The sequence below is a fragment of the Phymastichus coffea genome, unplaced genomic scaffold, assembly GCF_024137745.1.
Source record: "Phymastichus coffea isolate CEN01 unplaced genomic scaffold, Cenicafe_Pcof_1.1 PCOF00262, whole genome shotgun sequence".
Taxonomy (NCBI): domain Eukaryota; kingdom Metazoa; phylum Arthropoda; class Insecta; order Hymenoptera; family Eulophidae; genus Phymastichus; species Phymastichus coffea.
In genome coordinates, this window is record NW_026707073.1 from 17,248 (window position 1) to 36,921 (window position 19,674).

Below are 19,674 nucleotides of genomic sequence, written 5' to 3' on the forward strand. Positions count from 1 at the left end.
AGATAGAGCTATGAAAAAAAATCAATAATCAAATAAGTGAATTCCAAAACATCTCTCGAGAGAAACGGCCAAAATTGATAAAATATCGCGTATATAATACTCGCTAAAAACAAAGATGCGTGTAAAAAAGAACGTCAGGCTTTGGCAGCACTCGCAGACACATGCTGGAAGACTTGTGATGTTTATAAACTATAATTATTATCATGTTCGATTCTTCATTTTTTCAACAATCGATAAGTCTTTTTGTTTTACAAGTTATACTCCTCGTCGCTCACTGACACAGAGCTTGCTCTCGATGGCAATCACAAAAAAGAAACACAAAAAATTGTTCTAAACTAGCGCTACGAGCCATGGGTTGCATTTGTACAGGTTGGCTGGAACGCGGGCAGCGTATTTGGCACAGTCAAGTTGATGCTTTGCTCTCGTCGTGGAGACGACATCGAGGTCAACACACTGGTTACTTTTGTTGTCGACCTGAAACGAGGAACAATTGTAAACGTTAATCTATTTGACTCGAATTATTTGAAAATAAATGCCTATCAAATGTATCACTATACTTTTCAATCTTACCTATTGTGCCTAAGATGGCTCTTGACCAGATGACCAGCCGTAAGCGCAGCCATGAGAGAAAGCTCACCGGCAAGCACAGCCGCGCAGACAATCCTCGCCAACTTATCTGCATTCTGTCCAGGAGTTTCGGCGTGAGCTCCTTTCACACCTAGCATAGCTAGGCAAGCACCCTGTGCGGGAAGCCCGGTGCCACCGCCGACCGTGCCAACTTCGATGCTTGGCATTGTACACGATACATACAAGTCATTGCCATCTGGACCCCAAGGCTCCATGAGGGTCATGCAGTTGCTGCTGCCAACATTTTGTGCGGGGTCCTGAAATTTCAAAATTATTAGTTTTAAGTTCATAGAGACTGAGTGATCCATTTCAATCCGATATTCAATGTAATAACGTTCATTCAAGTTATTGTTTGTTAGATCAAATATTAGATGTTCACTCCTAGTGTTCTCATTTGCATTTATTTATTTAACCAGCAATATAAAAAATGATTACCAAAATATATTTACCTGCCCGGTGGCAATGTAGATAGCCGTCACAACGTTAGCGGCGTGCGCATTAAATCCTCCGATGCTTCCAGCAACCGCAGATCCGATCATATTTTTATTAATGTTCACGTCCACCAACGCATGAGTGGTAGTTTTCAGCACCGAAGATACAATTTCTGCAGGTACGATAGCTTCACAGACGACGCTTTTACCACGACCTTCGATCCAATTGACAGCAGCAGGTTTCTTGTCAGAGCAAAAGTTACCACTGAGTGAGAGAATTTCCATGTCGGGAAAACGTTCTTGAACTGTGTGCAGTGATTTTTCAGTTCCCTTCGACAGCATATTCATGCCCATAGCGTCGCCAGTTTTCGCGACGAAACGGATGAATAGTTGGCGACCAGCAATGCGAATTTGAATTCTAGTGAGACGAGCGAAACGACTTGTCTCGTCAAAGCTTGTTTTCATCTTGTCAAAATTTTCGGGTATTTGCATCCACGTCATCGCCTCGCTTGCACGCACTATATCTGGGAAACGCACCACCGGGCCTCTGGTCATACCTGGGGAGATGAATGGTTTGCTTGAGTAATTACGTGACGCACTTTCGGTAATTGCGTCCATTAGTAGGTCCATAGCAGATATATAATTAAGATTCACTCGTAAGCGTCTGTAAAGTGCTCACCATCGGCGACAACTCTGCTAGTAACTCCACAGCCAATGAGCGCTCTGCTTCCACGGTTCGTCGAAGCAACAAGACAACCCTCAGTCGTAGCCATTGGAATATGATAAAATTCCCCATCGATTTTCAGTGGGCCAGCGATACCAAGAGGAATTGGCACGTAACCCAAAACATTTTCACAGCAAGAGCCAAGAACTTTGCTGTAATCGTAATGGTGATAAGGAAGATCTTTGAGATCATCCAAGAAACCACCACTATTGCCGACAATGATGCGACGAATCCCCACGCCGCGTTCCATGTCGCCAACGGCTTTTTCGAGCTGATATGGTTGGATATGTCGGTGTTTCACGAGTTGAATGACCTCTGCGTCGGTTAAGGCATTAGCTCCCAGCTGAAAGGATGATATTGTGTCGGTTACAAATGCAACGACTACATGGGAAAATGAAAGTTTTATATGCAGACCTCTGAGCGATAAAGAGCTAGGCAGTCCTCGATACTTCTAATGGTATCCGACTTGGAGCACAAAGTCTCACTGCTGGAGCTCATCGATTCCAACATCTTATCCTCGGTTTGCACACTCTTGTCTACCACCTGAACATCAGCTTCACTACCAACTTCAACCCAGTCGGAGAACACTGCCGTTCTCGGTCTCATACTCATGGCTGCGAGCGTTGGATTCAATTCGTTTTCGACCTCGCTGCAATTCATTTCGACGTTTTTGCTCTCCTCGAAGCGAAGTTGCTGAACGATTTCACCCCCGCGATCCTCAAAGAAGATGAATTTGATCGCTAGTGCCAAGAGGAGGATGAGAATCACAATGTTGTCCGCACTCACGGACAGCCAGTTCATCAGGTAGCCACGGAAGTCGGGAGTTGCTTCGGTTTTATTGCGATTTGTGAGGAGGATGCCAGGGCTCACTTGAGACACCGTTTCGGCTATTTGCTCTTCGGCGTTCTCATTACGAAATGGCCAACGGCTGCAAAACATTTTCAATGTTACACAAATTTTATTGATACGTGTGAAAGAAATTATTTATAACTTGTAGTAACTTTCAATGCATGAATGAACCGTGATGATTGAAAAGAAAATAAATGGAGCTTCGATAATTATTCCGGCCTTGCCACCTTTTCATTCAACCCGTGAATCAAAGAAAAATTAATTCTAAAAAAATTACTCATAATTTTATCATATACACACATGAGGTAAAAAAAAATCAATTTATACGGATCGGAATAGCGCATTGAAGTTCGTCAAGCATAGCGTAGCGGAAAAAATAGAAAGGATCGACCGTGCAGAAAAAAAACATGTCAATTACAAAGCAAACGCTTTCTCAGCTAATGAATCAGCGCAAGTCTGGGAAAAGAGAATGGTTTCTTTTTTCTGTTTCTCTCTTTTTCTCGTCGTCAACTGCTTTTTGCTCGCGCGATGTTAAAGAGCGCATTCCTCGCTATGTGATTAACTTCAATGAGAAAAATAAAAAAAATTCTTTTTTTTCGTACGGTAGTTTCGTCACCGGTGTTTCTCGGAAATAGAAAATTCTATGCACTAAAGAATATCTATGCACTAAAGAAGACGCAGAAAAGAAAAGAAGAAGATACCGCTCACGGAAAAAGAAAAAACAAGTAAGATCTATCTTTGGTGGGCGAAACGAAAATACGATAATATTATGCCGCGAGCAATAAAGTGCCGAGTGACAGTCGAGCGAATAGTAAAACAAACACTTCACCGAAGTAGCAGCGCATTCGCGAAAACCGAGCGAACAGCCGTAGCGATTGCTGTCCATTTCCGGCGGGCAAACTGAAGCAACTGCGAGTCTCGCGCATCACATACTCGCGAGTTAGGCTCGAAAACCCTCTTGGCATGCAAACTAAGGCCTGCATCATACATTCATAAACGTACAGCATCTCATTTCCTCTTGGATATATGTCTTTTCACAGAGTTCCGATCAGATAAAACGCAAACGTTTTTTTCACGCATTCCCCCCCCCCCCCCCCCCCCCCCCCGTTAACCCTGACACCAACGCACGAGAAGGGGTCAGATTATACCGTCAGATAAGGATAGAAAAAGAAAAAAGGAAACGCTATGTGATCGACATTTCGCAAAACGTGAAGCATGGCGTAACGACATTAAGGCTGAAAGCGAAAGTTGCATGCGTGTTGTATACACACACGCACACGCACGCACACACACCTGTGCGCGTGTACGACGAATAAGCCGGCGATCATGATGAGCTTCAAACGTTCGACGACTGGATTTGGCTTTTGATCTTCTTCGTTCACCAAACTGCCGCTGCTACTGTGATGCATGTGTAGCTTGTTGTTGCTGCTACGTGAAAGCTGGAAAAATGAAAGTCAAGTTCGATTGCGTAAGTAAACTTCGGCTTTTTTTTTGCTCTTTTCGAGGAAGCTAAAGACTACTCTTAATGATGGATCGAGTTTAAAATGACTACGGCAGCGACCTCAACCTACTTGAACGATCTACGAAGCGATCGAAGGGCAAATACACGCAGGATCTTTTCTACGCTGTCATACTCTACACTTTCGGCATTTGACGGAGAAAACTTCACACTTTAAGCTGAATTTCTTTCCGGCGATCTTTCAATATACACGTGTACTTATTTGACACGCTTATTTCTCAAAAATATTGATTTCAAATACACTGCAGATAAAAAAAAAGTAAAGTGCCAACTAAGTTTTACTTTCTCGCGACCGCAACTACGAATGGTCAGAGAACAAGCAAAAGGAAGCTCACCTCGAGTACCAAGGACAAGCAGGCAGGATAGAAAGTCATGAAAACAACGTAATTGACGACAACGCCGAGACAAGCATATCCGCAGAGTATCTCCAATCGCCTGACACCCGACAAGGAGCCGATGCCGATCAATAGAATCTCGACGAGAGTGTCGAGGGTGATCGACGGACCAAGCAGCGACATGCCTCGAGCGATGTTGGCTCGCACCTCGTCCTGATTCTTGGAGTTGAGTGCCAGCTGAGCGAGCATGCTCGCCTTATTCAAATCAATCACCAACAGGAAAAAGAACAGAGCGTCTCTGTAATCGATTCCAGATATCAGATATCAGCTTACGAGTTCAATGAGAGCAATTACGCACTGTTATCTTATGGTTACTTACTTCAGATCAGAAATATCGCTGCGACCGAAGTTCAGCACGCTCGAGGTAAAGATGACACTTGAAAACATCGTGAAGAGCCCTGCGATTCCTAAAAATTGACAATGTCACAGAGTGTTAGCTTAGGTGAAGGAAAATGTAGGATCGTTAGCGCAGTTGGCGCGTCTTCGGTATTGTCTTCCAAACATCGCTAATCGACAAGCGTTGCGCAACCAACTGTTCAAGAATCTTGTAAAAGTCGCACGTGATCTACCGGTGCTTCGACCGTTCGTCATATCCATTCAAATTGTAACTCATAGTGACCTTCGTCACCATGTCCGACGAAGTGTTAATTACAAGTACACTCCTTGGCCACGCTAAAACATCCGTAAACGTACAACCGATTAATATCCAAGCTCATTGCGCGCAGTAAAATTCCTTCTCGGATTCTCCGAAAATGTCAAGGGCGCGTGCCCGTAGCTTTTCGATTTGATCGTTTTAGAAAGTGCGAACCATCTACAAATATTTGGTCCCGTTACGCACTCGTGACGCCCTTTTCCTGATCGTATAAGTGCTCACAGCGCAAACATGAATTTCAGGATTTTTTTTCTCGGAAATCGACAAAGAACGAAAAAAGATGCTAGTTTATTTTCAGCTCCAAGTTTTGATCCACGCATAGCTTTTGTAACATAAATTGCGCTGAACGCGTCAATTTCACTAGTATTGAGTTTTTATTACTGCAGTGTTAAAGTTGCCGAAGCTTTGCAAACATCGAAATTTTAAGCAAAATACAAACAAATCGTGATCCGCCGAATTCGAATTGGAATCCAGAACCGCGCTAAATATTTTCGTTCTTTTTTTTTATCGCATTCCAGGATGTCACGAAGAATCGCCGTTTCGTTTCGAATGAATTCGAGTTCGCCCCATGGACGATCACAGGGCGCGTCCTATTTGAAATTGTTGAAAAATCGAATCGATCGATCACCGCCGACCAGCTGAAAGCAAGCGTAGCAAGCGAAGAGCGCACCGGTTGCGAAAGCATCGGGCGCGCACGCGACACACTTGCGATGTCGCCTGTTCGTTATTAGGCCGTGCGCGCGCGCGCGCGAACCGGTTCTTCTCTTTTTCGCGCGTCGCGTATATACGTGCATAATTCGGTAATCGCCGGCGTACGTCCGCGGCTCGCGCCGAGGAAATGCCATCTCGCTTTCTATGAGTTTACTTTCACTCTCGGTCTGCTTTCGCTCAAGGTGAACTCCCATCGCGCGCGCGCGCGAGTTTCGGGCCGCGGTTAGGTAATTTTGCAGAGGAGCGGGCTACGCGTTGAGCGCGCGAAAGAAAAGAATGCAAACGCGCCGAGAGCCACTTCTGTGAATGGACCATCGAAATAACGCTGGCCTATTTTTAGCTCGGCGAGTAAGGCAAAAATTGACAGAGACGAAACATACCAAGGATATATTTGGAGCCCAAGTTCTGGAGATTGCGGAACTGGTGATAGCTGAAAAGAATCGCCAAGCAGCGTATCATTGTCATGAGGATGACGTCCGCGGCATTCAAGTCCTAGAAAGGAGAGAAAAATACATTTCTGCCGTTCATTGCTTATTGGGTTGCGCGCGCGCGCGAGTCTTTTGTTAAGTTCGCTCATTCATATATGAGGCGTTGACGTAATTTTACGCGTTGAGAATAATTGCGAAAGCCGGTATTGAGAGACGGACAGAGAGAAACGCACCACCCTCCGATAACTTGTCGACCGGCATGGATTAAGCTCGAATCTGTTATCTCGGGGCGATGATCAATCGCGCGCGAACTTGTTGACATTCGGCGCAGACAATGTCGTAATCGGATTCAATTCGATGTAAATGATCGTTGTTACTACAATTTACGATGATGTCAATCTTAGATACCGCACACTCGACTTTGCGCACTTTCCTCAAATTTCGGAACGGATCAGATAAATCGTGAATGGTAAGTTGATTGTGCATAGATTCTCATTATGGATTGCCGACGACTACTTATTGCGAATGACAAATTTGCCCGACGACAGCTATCGGTCCAAGTACGTCGACGCACCGGTTCGGTAGAGCAGCGTCCGTTCCAGCAATGTCCCGCCGGAGCAACGGGCAAACTCTTCGTGTCCCTCACCGCGGCCCCGGTCTCCATGTTGAGCATGCACGCCGTCAGGGTGAACGTAGTGACGATCACCTCCAGCGGGTGACCCGCGCAGAAGCGCCCGTGCAGCTCGAACAGCCGGTCCCACATTTTTCTTCTCTTCGTTGATTTTCACGCTTCCTGCAATCATTCAAAGTAACCGGATTTTTACAAAATTTCCGATCGGTGAAAGTTGCCACGAATGAATCCTCTTAAAATGCCAACTGTTTTTTTTTCTCGCACGGAAGCGACGTATAATTTTGAAATGTGCCCAGGGTACTTACGCAACGTTAAAAGTTATGCACATTAAATTTGTATATCCAAAATCCAAAATACAAAATCAGTGTAGGAAAAAGAGTCGTATTAACTGTTGTTGTACATCGACCGGCGTTGGTAATTGGGCGCGAAAAAGCTGTCAAAACAAGTGTTCAATAACGCCGCTAACGAGTTTGTTCCAAGTAAGAGCGTTTCGCGGCCGCGAAAATCGGCGCGGAAAAATATACGCAGGAAATACGTCAGAAGGAAGGTTTACCACTCGAAGATCAAGGCGAAGATATTATAACAACAAATCGCGGCGATGTTCGTCGAAAACGCCAGCCAGTCGCGGCTCCGGCGAAATAATAAACGTTTTCACGCTGGAGCGCGGGTCACCTTGGCGAGCGCATTCCCATCTTCGCCGGACAGCTCGACGTCCAGCTTTCTCGTTGGCAAACGACCCGAACGAGGATAATCCAGGAGGATAATCCAAAGAGGCGCTAACGACGCTATTATCTCGGGCGAAAAAAAGGTAGTTGCGCAATCGAGCTGCGCGCCTCGCCGGGAGCCCCGGGATCGATGGCTTTCGAGGCGCGCTCGACCGATCGCGGATTGAACTTGAGAAAACGCTCTCCCGCGAGAGCGGTGAGCGCGTGACGCAACGCTGCGCGCCGCCGGCCGACGCGGCCTCTTCGTATTACGCGAAATTTCGGACTTTCTACCGCGTTTTCAATCGGCCGCGGCGCGCTTACGTGAACGCGCGTCTTGAGTAACGCCGTCCAGCTAACGCCGTCCGCTCTTCGTTTGCTCGCGGCGACCAACGCTCCCGCGGGGTTGTCGTTAAGGGTTGGGCTGGTCGGCCCAGTCGGGAACGTGCCACGCATCGCGTCGTCGCGACAGTCACTTGTGCCTCGCCAGCTCTCAAGGCTTCCAGCTGCGCCCGACGACCATTTACTGACGAAACTTTTAACGACGGGCGATTTACGGCTGGCGACGATTTATATTCGGCCGCCAATTAAAGTGCTCGTCAATTCTCAATTATTGTGCTTTTCTCGTTTTTCTGATGGGAAGATCTTCCAAATTCTTATCTACGCTAATGGCTAATCCTTATCTGGATCTAAGAAGACTATCGCTGCAGGATTTTCGATACTCTATTAATTGTATGCAAATTTTTAAATAATTAGTTTTGTTGTACGAAAAAATGTGAATTTATTACGAAATTTATAAACTTTATTTTTAGTCTTACGAAAAGATATCTCTGTGTAAATGTATTATATCAAATCAACAGATTCTAATTGATACTAATTTTTCGAACTTGATCATTTTAAGCTTTTTGAACACTTGCCTTTTATTTAAATTTCTACGCAATATTCATTACTAAAATAATATAAAAATAATATAGACACTAACATTTAAAAAAATTATTATTTTTCTTTTCAAAAAATCGGAATGAATGGAAAACACTCGCAATACAACATTGCAATGATAAGATATTTTCATGAAAAATAAAAAAAATGAAAAAAAAAATAAAAATTTAGAATGTTTAAATAAAATAAAAAATATCCAAGATCAAACGTTTTATTATTTACAATTAATGCTCTGGTGATATATAACGTGGAAAGATTTCGTTTGGAACTTTTCGAAATATTAATTACTTTGTTGTGAATATTGTTGAATGAACATTCCACTACGCAAGTCACGTCGCGAAAAAATGTTATTCCGCTTTTGTTAAATTTACTCTGTAAGTTGTAACAGATTTCCTTATTTTTTAAAGCCGCGTACACGTGACTGCACAAACCAATGTGAATTCCCATCATTCCCGGTGCTAGGTACCTATCTTACAGTTTTCAAGCCCGCCTTAAAAAAATACAAACGCGAGAGGTGGAAGTAGATGACGATTTGAACGATACTTAGATCGCAATGAGTCGCCGGCGAATTGCCGCGGCGGAAAAAGGAAAAGAGAGCTAAAACCAAAACCGCGTCGTTTCAACGGCGTCGCCGCTCGTCTGGCGCACAATAACGATCAGACGATGGGAAAAACCGTTGCGGCTGAGAGGAAATTCAAAAATCCGAACGACGCTTAAGAAAGTAACCGCTCGCTTAGGCGCACCGTAAAAAAGGCTTTCTCCCAAGGCGCCGCTAGAAAGCATGTAAATTCGTCACGTTCACCAAATGCATCTACGCGTATCTAAACCGCCGCACACGTACCTGAAGTAGCAGCAGCAGCAGCAGCAGCAGCAGCGGCGGCAGCGGCAATGACGGCGGCGGCAACTGCAAGCGAACGTTTGCTCTCAAAACTGCAGCTTCTCCACGATCATGATCACCCACGAGACGACAATGACGAAAGCAGGAGGGAAAAAAATAAAAGAGCGACGAGACGAATCGAAGGCGCAGGCGAATAGGTAGACACAGAAAGCGGAGAAAGCGACCGCGCGAGAACTGTCCGTTCCAAGCGTCGCGCCAGGACTGAGCGCACTTTCTTGCCGCGAGTCGGCGGCTATGCCGGAAGATTACCGTGGCGCTCACGTCGTGTGCTCTCGCTTCTCAGGAGCGGCCTTTCCAGCGATCGTCCCTTGAATTAAACGCGCTCGCGACGCTGCGGCACTCCGATTGTCACTCGAACCTGGCCGCCGAGCTTCCGTTATTTATATAAGCCGATTGCCGCTCGATCAATTGGCCGGCGTCGCGCTATAAGGCGAACCCGACCCCGACCCCGACCACGTTTCGCGCCACCATTTCCATCTCGCGCGTATCGGCCGCTATCGCGATTTCGATCTAAGATTTTTCGCTCGTCGCTCGTTTTTCCTCGATCGATACATCGCGCGAGCTTTTCCTCGTGCGATCGATCACCGCCGCGCGCGCGATTTACAACCCTCGACCGGCTTATCCGTCGCGTCGATAAACCTCGCCAATTATGATGCGCCGGCTGGCTTCTCAATAACGCGCATGCATATCTGCGATTGCGAGCGCTCGCTGACAAAGCCGTTTCCCTCGGGCCAATTCTTCCTCGGGAGTACGCGCCGCGATCGAGCCGTCAGTTATACGCCGAGTCCAGTCGAGCCTGACGAGGCGCTGCTACCCGCTCAGCTGCTGGCAAGGTCGGCTCACGTGCGCGCGATCGTATTCACAACTCCGAGAGAAACTTAAACGCCAGCACTGACAGTCTGCGTCGCGCGTCAACGTCGGTGTGCGCGTGGACAGCCTCGCGCGGTTCAACCAAATTAATATACGATCCAGACGACCAAGACGAAAATCATATCTATGATGAAACGAAATTGAGCCACGACAAGGCAAGCCATGCATCATCCCGCGCTGTACTTGAACGCTCGTTTGCCCGGCGATTCAATCGCGAAGGAAAGAGAAGCGTACCCGCACTGCGCTCGATCATGCGGCCGTGTAGTGTCGAAAATCCAGAGTCCGTTTGGCAATCCTCGGCCTCGGCGACCAGATGAGATTGGTTTTAGCATAAATTAACGCGTCTGCCGTCGCCGCCACCGCCTTCTCCTTTTTCCAAGTTACACAATGAGATATACCAATGAGGATTTTTCTCAATATGCATGCTCGGTGTCGACATGGATACCGCGAGAAAAATCTATGAATTATTACGAAGCCGCGCGAGCGCGCTGCACAAACGCTTTCGTTTTCGCTGCGGCGTGGCGTTAAAACAAAAACAAAAACAAGATCTGCACGAGAGAGGAAGACACTTGTGGCGTTGCGCAACGTAAACACGCCAACCCCCTCGTGCCTGCGCTTGCGGAGCTAGGCTTTACCTTCAACGCGCCATCGTAATTTTTACGTTTATCTTCGCGAACAACGCCGCTTCACTCGGCGTGGACACGTTTCTGCACGTGTACGCGAATGGGAAGAGAACTACTCTTGGACGTCGTTTCTTTTGACGTGCAAGCAAGCACCATTTCATAGACTGGGTCAAACACGTGATGAGTGCGCCTTTCCCGATAAGCTTCTGAACCAATAAAACTATTAAAAGATGATGCGTGGAAATTGCTGCAAGAAGCTTATCGATGTATGATTGATGAATTATAGATAATCTGAGATGCTTTTAAATGCTCTTGTAACTTTAATTCGTAAAGATCATGAATTAACGTAAAGCGGAATTCGAATAAATAATTAAGTCATCAAACTTGATGAATATTAAATGATAAAGACGAAATGTAAAACGGATGTTTAAGGATAAAACGTGGAATTTTATTATTGGCTTAGACTCGTCAATCAACTTTTACCGTTGTTGCGTAGCAGTCGAATGAACACGATATATAGCATTGCGTATATCGGCGTAGCGATTAAATTTATATATATGACACGAGTTCCCTCGACGATCATCCGTTCCGAACGGTCGTTCACATAAATAGGCGGGCTCTTGAGTACAATGTTGAAAATGTATTTTAAAACACTTACAGTTTTGTAAACTCAGACCGGATAAATTCGTATCGTTTGTCGGTGATCGATGTAGTTGTGAAACTCTCTCTTCCTTTGCTCAAGAATCGTATTTAGCAACGAAACGCTAGAATTCGTTTGTTAATATCTAATCGACTATTTTTTATGTTCAATAATGAGACGATGTAAGAGTTTTAAAGAATGTCCCGTTGTCCCGTTTCAAAAACGCCTACAAAAAGAAATTGTAGTACACGCGACAATAAATATTTTCCAGCAAGCTATTCTCGGACATTCAATTTTATCCTCCCTTACGTGGTATGAAAAAAAAAATAAAAATCTCAAAGTATCACGGAATGTCTATTTTGAATACCATTAAAATAAGGAAAAGACGAAAAATAACTTTGGAAGCGAGCGATGACGACATTGAAAGCAGTGATAGACAGAACGGTGATAGCTCCCGGGTTGACTGTACTATATTCAGGACTCCAATCGAGCGAAGGCCATTTTTGCGTATGGCAAGGTCGAGGTCCACGGACGGCAGATGAAGCAGCACCATTAAGATGAAAATCGTTTGCGCCTCCCTTGAATATTAATAAAAGCGCGTTCCTGACGTAAGACTTTCGTTCGCTCTAATTAACGTTCAAGTTCACAAAAGTAGTTCCATGAACTCGCGGCACAGTCGTTTTCATTTTGTTGGTTGGTCAATATTTTCGAGCATCATCAATCACGCTTAGGAATGCTCGAAACGTATTCTTTAGTAGGTGGATTTCGCAACGGTTGCCGATACTAATGGCAACCCCCGTGTTGATTTTCAAATCTATTAAACAAGACACGACCTGACTTATTGAGAATCGTTCGTTAGAAATAAAAACTTTCAAAGTGCCACTCTCCTTCAGTGTCGATATAGTTGAAAGAAGATTTCTTCGATTCAAACCTCTGATCAATTGAGTCAATTAAAAATGCAGAGTAATAACAATTATTTAAGAATTCCACTAATTCAAGAAAAAATTGTCATTGAAAGGTTCAAACAACCGGTTTATCACGTAAGTCGAATGTATGACCTATATTTGAGTTGGGTCGACAACCTTATGTGGTCAAGAACGATCTTAAAAATCAGTTTTCTAATAGGTTGATATATGAGAGGCACCACTTTCTGGTTGTCCTTGACTCTGTATAATCAATGTACATTTAATAAAATTCAAAGCTGTCGGAAGCAGTTGGTATGCGCGGATGTTCCATTCCATTTTTGGATATAATCTCTATGATTAGTTTCTTAGATTATCTATAAAAAATCATCGCAAATGTGATTTACATTGTAATTACATTACCCTCTATTTTTTTTATTTAATAATTAAGTTAAGTATTTTCAAAAATACTTTGCAATTTCTACGGGTGGTTGATTACCGACGAATGAGTAGTGAAATACCAAGGCCAACGAGATGCCGATTTCCCGTTTAAGTTAAAATATATTCAAATTTTAAGAGTCGCATCAGAAAAAGATTAGTCGATATTTCTTTCGAAATTTTTTAATTATCAAAATATCTTAGATATTAGAACATTATTTACGTGCGATCACAAACAGCCTAAATAACAAAGTTTTGTTGACCATAGTTTTGGAAGTACCATAGTTTTGGAGTTCGATACTTGTGCGAGAAGTCATATTATTTTTCACATAGTCTCTTTTACCCTCGCATTGCTCGGGCGCGAACGTCCACGCGAGGATCAAATCACTTTCTCGCACTATCGCATCCAAACGTACCATTGAAAAAGTTTGTTAACACAGGAGCTGAAAAACAAAGCTTGGCAAGTAAATTTTAAGTTACTTGCTGCCGTTTACATTCCGACATGCAGAAATAATTTGGCTTTAACGTTTAAGCACTCTAACAAAGAAAATAATCCTCTCGTCGCATTAGCATATTCTACCGTAAAATAAGCAACCTTGGCGGAAACCTCGCAATGCCAATTAATCGTGCCTAAAGCAACGGCGGCAGCGAATCTTCACGAGAGACATATCTGCCTGTCAACGTACGACTCCAATCCATTGCCGTTCCAGCCTAAATGTGCGACAATCTTGCACTCACCGCACGTCTCTTTCTGTTGTTGTAATCACCGAAACGGATGTTTTCGTTTATATTCGAATAATGGATTTTTAATAGTCTAAATATGAGATTTTATTCATAGGTGGCTATTTCGCGTAACAATTAATCAACGAAGATTACGCAGATTGCATTGTTACACGTGTCTTCGAATAGAGTTTATACATCCAAGGCGATACTAATAAATTGATTGGAAGAGCACCAAAAAAACCTTTTAATTAACGTTTTTTTTTAACATTGTACGTTTATGTCGTCATAAGCGAGACTAAATTGCTACGGTCTACGGATGAAAGACACTGTAAAAGATCGATAAAATGTTTGATATATTGCCGTTGCTCGTATAACGTATTAATGTTTCCAAGGTAACCAAATTTCACAATTGCTGCGGAAGGTAAATCTCGCAAAAGTCAAAAGGATGAGTTAAAAAAAGAAAAATGCGATTTTTATTTTCATCGATGACGCGAAATTCGCGGAGAGATAAAAGCGCGCGATTGGACAATGGAAAACGGCGCCACCCCTACCGTGCCCGGCAGAAAAATGTCTTGATTAGTAATAAGGACGCTTGGCGATTGAAAGAAAAAATAAAGAAATAAATAGAAGCGCGGGCAATCGATAGAAGATGCGAAGCCGCGCATACGAATGAGACAGGCTTTTCAGAAGCATCGTCATAACTCGCGGAGAGCCGCAGGCGCGAACGCCCATGCGACGAGGCCTTGAAAGAGAAAGCCGCGCGAATGGAGCAGCGCGCAAGTAAAAATCATGCGTACTCGCGCGCGCGCGATACGTGCACCTTGCCGCGGATGCACCAACTCGTCCTTGAAGCCTGCTTGTGGACACTTATGCCGTGGCCCCGATCCAATGATTATTTATTTTTCGCCCGGCCGCGGCGCATCGCCGTCGAATTTTGCACGTTTGCGAGCACAACTTTGGACGGACGCGTCGAAGGACCCCTTTTCAAGCGATTTCCGCTTCGAACTCGTGCAACGAGTCAACAACTGGAAAATCTAAGAAGACTGTTTTTGTTAATCCGTCATGCAAAATAATGAACTTCACTTATCATTTTTTATCGATAATCCAAAATCGACTTTAGCCAACCTTCAAGCATCGATAAAAATATATGAATGTCAGTCAAAATCAACTTAATAATTTAATCTTCCACGAATATGAACACTCGACGACGTAAAAAAACGTTACCTCTCTTGACGCCGTAGCAACCGTTTGATTGTCAAAAACGTTCATCGCTCGAACACCACCGCACACATGAGTAAGCATCGAACAATAACGCAAACGCGAATACCAGCGAGGCGTCAAAACTAACTCGGTCGGCCTGCAGATCAGACGAAATAAAAGAGAACGTCATTGGCGATCCGTGATCGCAAAACTCAACAAAGCTACGCCGACCTAGATCACACATCGCCGAAGACGTGAGCGTATGCATAATAGATACGGCGGAGCATCATCGTCCAGCAAGCTGACGTACCGAGAATAACGGGTAAACGCGAATGCGGGGTAGACGGCCGGTCGATCGCCGTGTATACTCCAAAATACGAGGCAAGAGAGAGAGAGAGAGAGAGAGAGAGATTTCCCCAAGTTCTAGTCGGAGGGTGAGCCGCCGAATCCGCGGGCAGACACGCGTGAGTCATCCCGACTGTATACGCTCCGAGCGTGCTTTTCTCTCTCGGCTTCTTCAATGGGAGTCACGTCTGGCGCGCGGCAATTGACGCGACGGTCACCTCCGCAGATGTGTTCATTGGAATTTGATTTAAAGTCCTGTTTATGAAAACGACACGCACCCGATGTATTTCGATTTTTGTTACATGTATCTTGGTCAAACGTCAGATAATAATAATTGACAGGGTGATTAATGATTAATGAGTTCTGTAAACGACAGATAAAAATTAATGACAGGGTGATCAATGATTAAGTAGATAGTGATTACGCGCAACTGTCACAACATTTTATTGTGTGCATTTGCCGTACTGCAATTGTTTCAGGTGGTTGTTGGTAAATCATCAAAATTGCTAAATTCTTCACACGCAAACGACAAGGTTCTCGAGATAAATTTTAAATGACGTATGTGTAGCTTTGATCAAAACAATACCAGGATACATGACGCGTTTTAATGTATACTCCTGTATGCGCGATTCACGAAAATCGACCACGAGGTCACGTATAGTCGCATAATTAACAGCCCAGGCCATTGTCTATTTTTCGTGGAAGCGCAGCCAACTTATTCCCTTCATAATATCGATCGACAAAGAGAACAAAAATTTCCACGGATTCGATTAAGTGGACTTAAATATAGTCGGAACCCCCCACGGGCAACTGGACGTAAACACGGGTCAGCGAGTCGATAGTTAAACAAACATAGGATCACCAATTCCTCGAAGCAAACGCTTGCAACGGCAGCCAATTAGACGTAATTTGCTTTCAAGGGGGTTTCCCATCCGAGTCTATTTTCACGTTACTCATCTCCAAAATGTTCGTGCGTCAAGTCGCGCGCGACGAGACAGCCTGTCCCTCACAGACGCTGCGCCATGGTTCGCAGCACTTATGGGAAACCGAGGGCGTCGTAACGGCGTAAACAATGCGCGCGTTTTGAAAACGAGGAAAAGGAGAGGGAAAGCGATGGCGTTATTACGGCGTCGATTGCCACGTGTGCGAGGATCGCGCCGAAATCGAAAGTCACGTCGAAGCCACTTTCACTCTCGCTCGCTCCTTCTTTTATTCATCATCGATTTAACCACCGCAACGACCGTGACGTGCGTGCGTGCACGCGCGCGCGCGCGCAGCGAAAGAAGTGTTTGTTTGTTTGTTTCTTTTTTACTCGGAACCGTTCGGCATGCTCCAATTTTCTTGTTTTCCTCGCGCACCGATACTTAAGGACTGAGCTTGCGGGCGAGATGTAGCAAACTGGGTCGAAGAAGTGGAATAGATTTTCGCAAAGAATAAGAATGCTGCTGAGTGATGTTGAATTATATTCTTGGTCACGCGGCTCTCACAACGCAATCGAATGTCGCTTCTTTCTTAGAAAGAAAGTCCGTCTATTGAATAGAGAGAGAGAGAGAGAGAGAGAGAGTTTGATGGGTTGCGATATAGTAGCTTTGGGGGGCCGACGGCATATAGGCCAGAGAAAAACTTACTCGACGGAGAGAGAAACGTTGAACGCAACACAGTTTTAAAAGTCAGATTATTCCATGCATATCTCGAACTTTTACTACTTGAACATTCCTTAAGAAGCTTCGTTAGGTATTGATGTTGACCAGCAACCGTAGTATATTTTATCCAAAGTTTATCATTACGCACGAATTGTCATAATATATTAGCTCCATAGCTCAGAAGATCGACGTATAGATTATCGCGTCTCTACATTATCAATTCGACTTGGTTTTTTAGATGCAAAATTGTTTTTTCCGCGATAGGGATAATTCTGAATGTATTCAACAAGCGTGCGATTAGATACTGCGTTGCTCTCATGAATCTTTCAAAGAATATTGCAATCATAATGTCTGCTTCTAGTACGGTCAATATGATTAAACGACAGTGCTGTGTATTTTCTAAGAGCACTAAGCGATTATCAACCATTTCTAAGTTCAACACGGCGGTACACGGTCTATCACTAAAGTATCAGAGTCTTTCCACTTGCACTTTTAATCTTCGTGCGTTATATTATACAGTGCAAGTTGAAAAATGCCAAACCCGTTGCAATAAACAAACACGAGTACAGTGTTATAATATGATTGTCAGTAGAGAAATGTTTTTCTCCGACATGTAACATAGGATGCTCCGAGTTACGCCGAACCAATCCGCGTGATGGCTGAATTCAATTAAAAGTCGTCGAAAATTCGCGACAGTCGGAGGCGAATAAAGATGAGCCCCGAGCGGCAAAATCATTGACCTTTGGTCGTCGCATCCGAGCAGGAGCCGCGGCGATCCTTAAATGCAACCGACGAGCGCGAGCAGGTCAGCGCGAGACGGGGAGAAGAAAAAAAGCGCAGAGACGAGTGTGAACAACCTCTGGAAGTCTCTGGAGCGCGATACGGATCGGGCAATACGGGGAGAGCCGAGTCGGCGGCGCCTCTTAAACGAAGCCAATAAATTCGCACCTCGAGCAGCGTGGAGACAAAAAAGCGGGTAATTCGGCCGTGGCCTCTTTCCGTCATATGAATGCGCGCATAGCAGTGGTACAGAGCCGATAGGCAAATTGTTATTGGGGTGAGAGCGGCCTTGTAATATTCCGTCACGTCCGCGTAGTGAAAAGCGCCCGAGCGCGAGTTTATTGCGCTAATAATTCGTTATGGGCGTTGACACGACGCTAATAACCTCCAACGCTCGTATTCTTGAAAATCACATGGCCAGGGTATTCGTTGGCTTTTCAATGGGTTATGGCGACGGAGAGTTTCCACGGCAGTATTTAACATCGCTCCGAGCGATTCAAGTTCGTAGCATTGTGAATTGATGCAAAACAAAATGTTATACAACGCGAAGGAGCGTGTAGACAGGATAGCAGGTAACTAAACAAATAAGTAATCAAATAGTTATATTATAGCAGATTCGCAGAAGATAACCGATCAGTTTTTTCACTAAAGCAGGCTTGCATAAGTACACCCATCCATATATTTTTGATTCATTCTTGAAGAATATACATCGTGAACCAAATAGTAAAATTATTATCGGCATGACAGATAGTATCTGATTGCAAAATGTAACGTAATATACGTTAGAAATTACAATTTAACCAAAAAAGTGGTTAACGTTAATGTATATTGAAATTACCAACGCGGTAATTGTAATGCGAGAATTCAATATGAGCGACGATGTGTAATTAACACGCCAACAATACATCAATAAGAGCGATTAAATAGACAATATATGCACACACATGGCTGGCAATCTGTGTAAATGATATTGACGATTACGTTACATATGTTACGCACGCTTGGCTTTAGCCTAATCGATATATACATTTTATGTATAATGGATGCTTGTATGCCTACCTATGAAATCAATAAACTAGATTATTTTGGACCAAGGATTATTGATTTTTTTCTAACTTTTTTGGCTGCAAATTTCATCGAAGCGCGATGTAGTGACCAAATTTGTAAGCTATCTGAGCTAGCGAGTTAACCATTGAATACTATAAAATATAACATACAAAAAATTTTAAAAAATCTTATAGCGTATGTGTCAAGATTTCCAGGTGTGGTGGTGCATGATCTATTTTGTAAAAGTGATGTAACCTCTTGAGGATAACCATTTATCACCCGGTGAAGAAGCAAAACAAATTAAAATTGCTCGATATCTGAACCATCTGTCCCTGACAGCTAGAGCTAGCTAGCCAATCTTATACAAATAACGATTATATAATTGGAACATTCGTGTAAGAAAAGTATCGATGGTTAAAGAAAATTTAAAAACATCCATTGTGTTATCGCACTCATCATACGCCTCCCCACCGTATCAACTGTCTAAGTTACGATTAACCACTTTATTTTACTGGTGAAATAATCAGACAATAGCTTTTCAGAGGGTAATTATACGGTCAGAAGCTCCATTACACACATAAAGCGTGGAGCCGATGTCGCGTGAAAACCCTCACTCGTTTCAACAGAAAAAAAAACCTTATGACATAAATAAAAATGGAGCATCTTCTAAATTCATGTATGACATAACCTCTTACTTACCCAGAGAAAGCACAAACGTCTCGGACCCATACTCCTATCCTGGATTATTAGCTTCCAAATATGCTTTCCCGCGAAAGACAGCACATTTTCACTTTGCTAGAATATACTTTCAAAAAAAAATGCCCTACGTCATATAATGCTCTCCTTCGACGACGATAAGGTGCTGACTTTCACGACCGTTCCGCCGCGCACCTACGCTAGTCTACACTGACACTCGGAAGTGCTAACTAATGTAGGGAAATTTTGTCGCACGGAG

At 44.0% G+C, this 19,674-nt stretch overlaps 1 protein-coding gene across 4 annotated transcripts; it reads right to left on the reverse strand.

The window, feature by feature from the left end:
- Positions 1–324: 324 nt before the first annotated feature.
- Positions 325–19,601, reverse strand: LOC131674584 (3-hydroxy-3-methylglutaryl-coenzyme A reductase). Of its 4 annotated transcripts, none has more exons than XM_058953336.1 (12): positions 19,419–19,601; positions 9,452–9,514; positions 6,911–7,129; positions 6,289–6,400; positions 4,865–4,952; positions 4,486–4,783; positions 3,925–4,070; positions 2,197–2,710; positions 1,738–2,125; positions 1,077–1,615; positions 571–884; positions 325–474 (listed from the first exon to the last, which is right to left on the reverse strand). In XM_058953336.1, the coding sequence occupies exons 3-12, from the start codon at positions 7,097–7,099 to the stop codon at positions 342–344; spliced, it is 2,721 nt and encodes a 906-aa protein (XP_058809319.1). In that variant the 5' UTR covers positions 7,100–7,129; positions 9,452–9,514; positions 19,419–19,601; the 3' UTR covers positions 325–341. The 4 variants fall into 4 exon arrangements, with proteins under 4 accessions (XP_058809319.1, XP_058809320.1, XP_058809318.1 ...); XM_058953337.1 differs by lacking the exon at positions 19,419–19,601 and adding an exon at positions 9,572–9,589; XM_058953335.1 differs by lacking the exon at positions 9,452–9,514.
- Positions 19,602–19,674: the final 73 nt, after the last annotated feature.

Excerpts from the sequence above, each read along its gene's own strand:
- LOC131674584 (XM_058953335.1), bottom strand. The coding sequence starts at position 7,099 with ATGTGGGACCGGCTGTTCGAGCTGCACGGGCGCTTCTGCGCGGGTCAC. Across the intron at positions 2,711-3,924 it reads TTCGTCGTACACGCGCACAG|CCGTTGGCCATTTCGTAATG; the intron begins GTGTGTGTGCGT and ends AATGTTTTGCAG. Across the intron at positions 1,616-1,737 it reads TAGCAGAGTTGTCGCCGATG|GTATGACCAGAGGCCCGGTG; the intron begins GTGAGCACTTTA and ends TCATCTCCCCAG.